The 10,000-nt window shown below is 34.5% G+C and overlaps 1 protein-coding gene across 2 annotated transcripts in view; it reads left to right on the top strand.

Moving 5' to 3' along the window:
- Positions 1–10,000, top strand: part of LOC135211681 (uncharacterized) — a 130,949-nt gene that overhangs the window by 111,543 nt on the left and 9,406 nt on the right. For both annotated transcript variants that reach the window (XM_064244945.1, XM_064244944.1), the window contains exon 7: positions 1,419–1,548. In XM_064244945.1, the coding sequence (XP_064101015.1) occupies positions 1,419–1,548 (130 nt within the window). The remainder of the gene's footprint in view (positions 1–1,418; positions 1,549–10,000) is intronic.

Consider the following 10,000-nt stretch of genomic DNA (forward strand, 5'->3'; position numbering starts at 1 on the left):
GTGATCACCAAAAGCCTCACCGTGATGGTCGTCTTTGGTTTGGAAGGGGAACAGAAGCAAGGATTCTCGACAGAGGGACTCTTGTCTTAATGGTCACACTTTCTGGACGGGATAAGTAATATTGATAGGACAATTCTCAAGATAGGATGATTGTTAGCTCTGAATATTAGCATAATGTAAATCTAATATCAGAGATGAAACTTATTTACATCAATTCAAGCATTTCTCTTAACTTTGTTGTGATACTGGATATAATATTTCATGAAACGCATTTAATTTGCTAAAATGTGGTAACATTTAATGGAGCCTTGGCTTTTACTTAGAATAGTAATACCAGTATTTTAGGGATACAAAAAAGAATTCATTAATAACAGGACCCTAGGTCGGTTGTTTTTTCACAGTTGAAATATTCACAATTCTATATACATACGTAAGTACATATCCAATGGAAAGACATATTTATGTTACTGTAATGTAATCTAAATAAAAAATATGGGACTTAAATTAACTAAAAATATTCGAGATTAAAGAAAAATAATGATACCAAACATTAATATCAAGAAAATGGCTGAAAGGATAATGAAAGGAATCTACTTCATGGGAGCAGATCTAGGCTAATTGAAGCCCCAAACCTTCTCTCCATCGCGTCGAGCAGAGTAAGAAATAAAGCTGGTAGGAAACGTCAGCCTCTGCCTCCAAATGAGCGAGCAATTCCTTCCCCGATGGCTCTCTTCTGGATCTCTCTCTAATTATACATAATGGAAAGAGAGATTTTCCTAAATGGACTTGAAACGCCCATCTGAGGACAACGACCTCTGCAATTACAAGGTGTAATTTCCCTCTCAGCGAGAGGGAGGTTGAGATGTAATTCCTTGGCATCTTCGGCGGTGCGCTGAACCAGCCCTTCATTTATCGGTCCTTAGATTGCAATGTCCTAGAATTCACTCATGAGTGGTGCTGTATTTCCTTCTCATCTGTGTCTAAAAACATAGAAGTTATTTTTTCCTCACTCCATTTAAATGGCATAAACCTTCTCATGGCGGCATTTTCTTCTTTCTTCATATACCATGCCATCAAATAGATTCAGAAAGTTGATTTTTTTTGTTCGTTTGACAATTTCGCATATGTTCGTTCTCTCAAGATATTCATAAGGTTCAAAATTCTAAAAGTTGATTTTTTTTGTTCGTTTGACGATTTCGCATATGTTCGTTCTCTCAAGATATTCATAAGGTTCAAAATTCTATATTATTTCATTCATTCAATTATTTAGACGGACATCTTTTAGGTTTGCTCATCAAATAAATTCACAGCTCAACTCTTCTTTCATTACTGCCTCAAATGCAGAGAAAATATCATCAGATGTGTCCAGTTTCCAGCAATGAACTAAAAAAGATCTTTCCCTGTTTTCCTCTTTACAGGTGGAGAAAACCCCGACAAAGACGATGTCCAAACTGTATATAACAAGAGCAGTTCGAGCAGATTCGGGGAATTATACTTGTGCTCCGCTCTTCGCTAAACCCGACTCCGTGTTGGTCCACGTTGTTAACGGTGAGTAAATTACCAGATATGATTTCTTCTGATCTTCTTCCCTGCTGACTATCTAACTATGATTTTTATCTTGATAAGAATGAAGAAAAAAAAACGAAAAATTCCTGTCTATCTATCTATCTATATATACATACATACATACACACACACTATAAATGTGTATATATATATATATATATATATATATATATATATATATATATATATATATATATATATATATATATCTATATATAGATATATATATTATATATATATATATATATATAATATAGATATATATATATATATATATATATATATATATATATATATATATATATATATATATATGACAGGTAAAAATGTTCTGTAACAACAGAATTCCATCTAATAAAAGGAGCCCATAAAAAACACAAAATGTAGAGAGAAAAGTACTATATTTCAGAGACTGCTGCCTCTCTCTTCAGGTATATGAATGAGAAAAGTTTACAGAAAAGGTGGTATTTATACCAAGAGATCCGTCCACAAGTAAGCCAATTTAGGTCACCCCGCTGATAATCTTCCTTTAATCTTCTTAAGCGTTGGTTGAATGAAGACTTCGTCGACGACATCTGAGATCCATGCCCTTTTGAGATGTTCATTACCTGCTTCTCTTTTATTAAGGCCGATTCCATCATTTGACTCTTGTACCGGCAGTTGCTGCTATAAATTACACGTGACAAATTCCAATTTATTCTATGGTTATGTTCATTTATATGGTTGAAAATAGCCGAGTTCTGTTGTCCATACCTAACTGACCATTTGTGTTGTATTAATCTCTGGGGAAGTGATTTCCCTGTAAATCCGATGTAAGATTGGTCACAGTCTTGGCATGGGATCTCATAGACCCCAGAGTCCTTGGGAGATGTCTTTTGTTGGACGTTAATCAGGGATTTGGCTAAGGTGTTTGGGTAGGTAAATGCAAAAGGGTTAGATTTCCCAAGGGTGTGCGTTACTCTTTTAATCGTCTCCAGGTGAGGAATTTTTATTTTATTGTTGGGTGTGTCTCTGGTCTTGTCTTTAGGGGGTCGGTAGAAAATTACGTTTGCTTTTTGAATTGCTTTCTCAATTATATGGTCAGGATACTTTAAAGACGAAAGTTGCTTGCGAATTAGTTCAAATTCTTTTTCCAGGAAATCTGGGGAACAAATTCGTAAGGCTCTTAAGAATAGGTTGCTAGCTACGCCTATCTTGATAGTAATGTCGTGATAGCTAAAGTAGTGAATATATGAAAGTGAGAACGTTGGTTTTCTGTATATGGTAAATTTGTATTCTGTCGGGTCTCTGATTATTAAAACATCAAGAAAAGGAATTTTGTTGTCTGTTTCCCATTCATCAGCGGGGGTGACCTAAATTGGCTTACTTGTGGACGGATCTCTTGGTATAAATACCACCTTTTCTGTAAACTTTTCTCATTCATATACCTAAGAGAGAGACAGCAGGTCTCTGAAATATAGTACTTTTCTCTCTACATTTTGGTGTTTTTATGGGCTCCTTTTATTAGATATATATATATATATATATATATATATATATATATATATATATATATGTATATATATATATATATATATATATATATATATATATATATATATATATATATATATATATATATATATATAATATGCTGGAACATCACACATACACATACATGTAAATATATACGTATATATATATATATATATATATATATATATATATATATATATATATATATATATATATATATATATATAGTATATATATCGTATATATATATATTTATATATATATATATATATATATATATATATATATATATATTATATATATATATATATATATATATATATATACATATATATATATATAATCTATATATATATATATATATATATATATATATATATATATATATATATATATATATATATATATATACGTATATATTTACATGTATCATGTATATGTATGTGTGATGTTCCAGTATAAACTCTGAAACGCATTGAGCAATTTCAACCACACTTGGTATCACATGACTTACTATCTGGAAAGAATACTGTGGAGGTAAGACTTCACCAACACCAAAGTGCACCAAAGGGTGGGGGGGTGGGAAGGGCGTCCCTAAAACAGGGCTGGTTCTGCCCATAGAATTAGCAAATAAACCCTATTAGTATATCATATCTCATTTCAGAACACAGGTGAGAGAGAGAGAGAGAGAGAGAGAGAGAGAGAGAGAGAGAGTTATCAGTGCTGGGTTGTTCAGCTATAGTAGATTCACATCAACCGTGCATCCGAGACCTGAGACAGTCCCTTACGACGCTCCTAATTGGCTGTTGATAAGCCAGCCTCAGGGCTAGAAACTCTCAGTCTCTCTCGAGAGTTCACATGGATAGGATGCATGCTCCTCCTCTCCCGAGAGGTACTTTTGAAAGGAGAGGTGGGACATAGATCCTACCCATGTGAACTCTCGAGAAAGACTGTGAATGGCTTATCAACATCCAATCAGGAGCGTCGTAAGGGACTGGCCTAGATATCAAATGCACGGTTGACGTGAATCAACTATAGTATTATGTAGATAAAAGCTGTCAGCCGGTCTTCCTGTTCATCAATGTCTGCCTAAATGCCCTTTTAACGATTAAATACATAACCTGGCAGTTTTAATAAATAATTTCTCAACATAAAAAAAACAGAATTAACTGTTTGAAACCGATAATGATAATCTGGGAAAACGAATCGCCTTCTATGACGGCAGCTATTCACGAACCTTAACGAGGGCGACAGTGCCAAGGAAAATGCAAGACTAATGCTTAGCCAAAAGTATACGTATTACATTTTACAAAAAGCTGTTTCCTCAACAGTCATTTTATGGCCGGAAGTTTCCATTGATCATTAGTCTTTTCGTGTTTCGTTTTCTATCACTAATTAACGATATAAAGAAAGTATTAAACGATCTCCTTTTCGAGTAGGTAACCCATCATTAGAAAATGGTTGGGAATATAGATACGAACCCAAAGAAGAAAAATGACTGACAACTTCCAAAATAGCCATGTCATGTAACTTAATGCATGGTTCAGTATGTTTACTTGTTTGCCAATAGTTTATAATATATGTATTTGTGGAAAGGTTCAGTGTTGGACATTAATTAGTACCTTTAGTAGAGTTGACGCATGTGAATGAAGTGCTTTATTAGGCCAGTGAAAGGTTGCACTATTGGAATCTTCTCTGGATGAGTAAGAGGGAAAGAAAATATTTCTAGAAGGGGAGATGCTCGAAGACGAGCGCCAGGCTGTCAGACCAGTCTGGATCCTGAGTGACACCTCCAGACAAGAGGTGACTCCGGGAGAGATGTCCGGAAATAAGAAAATCATTTATGTTGGTCTTGAGTATAATCTAGGAAGGGATGGAAGATTACAACTTAATTTTTGATCTTCGTAGATGCAAAAAGAAAAAAAAAAGGGAAACCAAAAAAACCTGAAGGGCATTTTTAGTATTCGAGTCTGGAACTTCGTCCCACATCCCTAAAAAAATAGCAATCTTTCAAAATTTTATGAGACGGTTAAGCGTTTGATGGATGACCTGGGTTAGAAAGCCAGAAAACATGAACCTTCAGCAAAAGTCAAAAATAGCACTTCAACATTCTTAATAAGCACAGAATGATTTTAAGCTAAGATTTTTATCATTTGAATTGGAAAACACTATTTTACCGTGACAAATAATGAGAAATATTATTTTGTCAGGTAGAGGTGTATTCATCATACACTTTATTTATAATAATTTTCTCTCTCTCTCTCTCTCTCCTCTCTCTCTCTCTCTCTCTCTCTCTCCATCCTCTCTCTCGTCGTCACTCTCTCTCATTCTCGTCTCGTATGTGTCATCTCTCTCTCTCTCTCATAATGGATATAAACTAACCCTGATAGTTTTCTCACTATTTGTTAAGACGTTCCGTCCCATATCTACGAAATGTTTTCTGAATGTAACGAAGACGTGCACATAACAAATATATAAATAAAAGGTCGACAAATTTGATTTACAAATGGATATATTACACAAATGATTGAGGACATAATGTATGAATATCAGGAATTAAAGTGAAAGAGATTTCATTCTATAAATTCAGATTGAGGAAAATTTACCACGTGAGTTATTACTGATTTTTGTTGCGAATTTCTGGTTTAGATTTTAATTTTTATTACATTAAAATCTTACTGGAGCAATACATCATCTAGAATAGGTGAGTCTATTGAAATCGCATTGGAAACAATTAAAAACATGTAAAATAATGCGCCAAAGTTTCTTCCGCGCAATCGAGTTTTCTGTTCAGAGTATAATGCTGTATGAAACTCTCACCCACGACCCACAAAACTCTCAGCCTCGGTCCAAAAGCTTTCAGCCATGACTCGTTAGTATCCTGTGTTGTTGGCACCTATAGGGGTGCCAGATGAACGATCATGGTTAGATTTAACCTTAAATAAACTTAGGATAATGGAACTTTTAATTTACAGTACAAGAAAACTATTGAGATGTCATTTATCTGACCGTCCGCACTTTTCCTGTCCGCCCTAAGATCATAAAAACTACTGAGGCTAGAGGGCTGCAATTTGGTATGTTTGGTGATTGGAGGGTGAATGATCAGCATATGAATTTGCAGCCCTCTAGCCCAAGTGGTTTTTAAGATCTGAGGGCGAACAGAAAAGCGCGGACGGACAGGCAAATAGCCATCTCAAAAGTTTTCTTCTGCTGAAAACTAAAAGTTCCATTGTCCTCATTTTACTGAAGTACTCAAATATTCTCCACACTAAATGCTAATTTGTAATCTACGTGAAAATTTTAAATCACGAGTCGCGGTAATCTATAACAAATTAGCGATGGGGTTTCAATATCATTCGTTTCCATGAAGGAGATGTTTGATTTGAAGCAATCATGAAAATGATCTCGGCCATTAGCCAGATTCAAATGAATCTCGTTATCTCCCTTTCGGTGATCATTCCATTTAGTGGATGAGAAAAGCAGGTGAGGAAGTGCGAAGAGGAAACAAGAACCATGAAGTTGGTGATCGTGTTGAATGGCAGAGAGAGAGAGAGAGAGAGAGAGAGAGAGAGAGAGAGAGAGAAGAAATTTTTTTTGTGAATGTGTCAGAAATACATATGCATTAAGAGCATTAAACCGTTTACGTAGGCTTAGCAGGAAGGAAAGCAACTGGAAATAGGGTATAAACGTTAACAGCCAGAAAAGAGGGTATAAGGAAATGGAAGGAGTTGAGTTGGTGAGGGTGGGGTGGAAAGTGTGTTTGAATTTGGTGGAGACAGATAGGGTGGGGGGGGGGGGTAGGGGGTGGTTATCCTGGAATGAGTAACAAGAAACGTGGAGATATTTCACTTGATCACATCAGTTCCAGCCGCCTGACTCGTCGGCAAGGCGCTCGGAAAGAAGAAAAAAAAAATTAATCTCAGTGCGGAATTTATAAGAGCTTGGAACTCGATTGCCTAAGAAGATTCACAGTCTAATGGGCACATTCCACGGTGCGAATTCTCACGGAATACACCATGCAAATATTCTACAGCCAATCATACTTCACATTTATTTCATTTTCTCTTTCAGTGAAAGTTTTATATCTCTGTTCTCATGTGGCATTTTTGTATTATATATTGTTTCTCGTGATTTTTATTTTGTGGGATATAAGACTCAGTTCTGTTTTATCATATTCCTACTTATATATATATATATATATATATATATATATATATATATATATATATATATGTATATATATATATTATATATATATAATATATATATATATATAATATATATATATATATATATATATAATAGGTATAAGCCACGAAGAAAAGATAAACAGCGAAGTTTCTGCAAGGTCTTTCGACTCCACGTCCTTTAGCTAAGTAAAGTACGTTGAGTCGAAAGGTCTTGCAGAAACTCCGTTGTTTATCTTTCCCTCGTGGCTTATACGTTTATTTATGGATTTATCACGTTCCAAACTTTCGTGATTCAGTTATATTATATATATATATATATATATATATATATATATATATATATATATATATATATATATATATATATATATATATATATATATATATACATACATATGAATTTATTCTCATCACAGTGATTCATATCCATGCATTAAGCTACAAAGGCCCTTTAATATCCAATTCGCTCTACCTCGGAATTAATATATTTTTCATATATGTTAACAGAAGGGGATTTTTTCAGTCGATAATAATTTCGTCCTCTCGTGGATTCGAACCAGCGCACAGAGGAGAGATCAGGACTTCAATGACGTCTTTTTTTAAGCTGTGTAAATTGTCATTAGTGAACACATTTCTCCAATTCATTTCATTGCATCTTCATACCGTTAACGGCTGATTTTTTTCTGCCGCATGAATATTGGATTTATTTCTAAGTCTCATTTAATTCAATTGGGCAAGAATGTCCCGAGATTATTTCCTTTGAAATGCGGGTCATCTATTCTGTGTGACTAAAAGGGAATATATTTATTTTCCTTTTATATGTACACCATGCATTTATTTACATTGAAGGATAGCTCTTATTAATCGCTGACATGTTGCAATTATCAAGAGAGAAAGAGAGAGAGAGAGAGAGAGAGACAGATAAACACTATGATTGTAAAGATACTTTTAAGGGGAAAATGCTTTCAGATTGGCGTTGTAAATGTCAGTCATCCACGTGGAAAAATGTTCTTCAAAAGCTGGGGAAAATGTGAGGAATTCTTTTTCCAAGACTGGGAGATTAGATGATGTTGAAACGGACAAAGGATAAAAATCCTGTGTCGTTTGTACTGCATGCGAATACCTGTTGCGAAGAAAGTCCCCCACAAAAAAAAAAAAATAAATGAATAAAAAATGAAAAAAATAAAACGAAAAACTATCTTTCACATAAAATAATTACTTGCAAAATGCGTATAACCCTTCAAATCGATTGTTAAACCAATTTTTATCCTTTACGTAGGTGTGATCAATTAGGAAGTAAATTTCCCTGTCGGTAACCTGGGAGAGGAATCCAGTACTGGAACACATATGACCACGATAAAATGTTGCTAAGACTGACCAATTGCGTATAACTGACTAACAATAACGCAATGCCCTTAGTGACCAAAATGAAAGTATTCCTTCTGCTTGTAAGCTTGTAAGATCCTGGAGTAGGCCCTCCGGTCGCTCACTATCCAAAGCAACAAACCGCGGCCCCGTAGGACGTCGAGTTTCCCTAGAAAACACAAATCGATGACCGGAGGGTGTATCAGTGATTTTTATGTATTTTCAGGAACTTAAGTATTTAATTTGTAAAAAACCCTGAATGTAAAACATGTCTAGATTTCTAGTCATATGTATGAGCAAACTCTTATCATGTTGAATTGAGTTGAATATGGAATTTAGGCCAAAGGCCAAACACTGGGACATTAAGCGCTGAAATGGAAACTGACAGTAAAAGGGGTGATAGGTATAACAGGAGGAAAACCTCGCAGTTGTACTATGAAGCAATGTTAGGAGAGGGTGGAAAGTAAGATGGAAGAAAGATAATATGAAAGGAGGTACAGTAAAAGGAACGGAAGGGGTTGCAGCTAAGGGCCGAAGGCACGCTGCAAAGAACCTTAAGTATAATGCCTACAATGCACCGCATAAGTTGCACTGACGGCTCTAACCCCCCTACAAACAATTATTGGACAAATAATTATTATGTATTTTTCAGGTGAGGCATCTATTGATTTGATACAAAAGGAATCCTATAATAGCACCCACGTTCTGCTGAAGTTTTCTATTTTCACTCTTTCGACCATCTGAAGTCATTCTTTAACTTTCGTGTAAAACTGCTACACGGTCTCACAGACTACTAGCGACGAAGAAATTCAAACATTTTAAGATTAGAACGATAAGGCATAAAAGTGTTCAAGCGCAACAATGATATTTTTATAGGTCTATATATGAGGGGTTTAACTGATCCTTATGGGATAATATGATATATATATATATATATATATATATATATATATAGTATATATATATATATATCTATATATATGTATATATATGTATATATACTATATATAAATAAATAAATAATGTTATTTTCCCTCTTATTATCATCTTGGTTTATAAATTGGCGTTTCCTTCTGAGGAAGAGTGCTTGGCATGTAGATGGCTTTTTATAATTAATGGTCCATTTAAATGGTTACGTGTAATTAATGTATGAATTTGAATGTAATGATTAGTTCATATACATATACGTATATACATATATATACGAGTATACATGTATATATATAAACTAAAATTCTGAAACGTTTGTTTGTTACGATCAAGTGTTGATGTTAATTTAGATGTGCCATCATCTCACTCCCTTCCATGTCTCTCCCTAGCTTCTTCCCTTCCCTCTCCCTTCCTCTCCCCATCCCCTTCCCCCT

The sequence above is a fragment of the Macrobrachium nipponense genome, chromosome 4 (genome assembly GCF_015104395.2).
Source record: "Macrobrachium nipponense isolate FS-2020 chromosome 4, ASM1510439v2, whole genome shotgun sequence".
NCBI classification, from domain to species: domain Eukaryota; kingdom Metazoa; phylum Arthropoda; class Malacostraca; order Decapoda; family Palaemonidae; genus Macrobrachium; species Macrobrachium nipponense.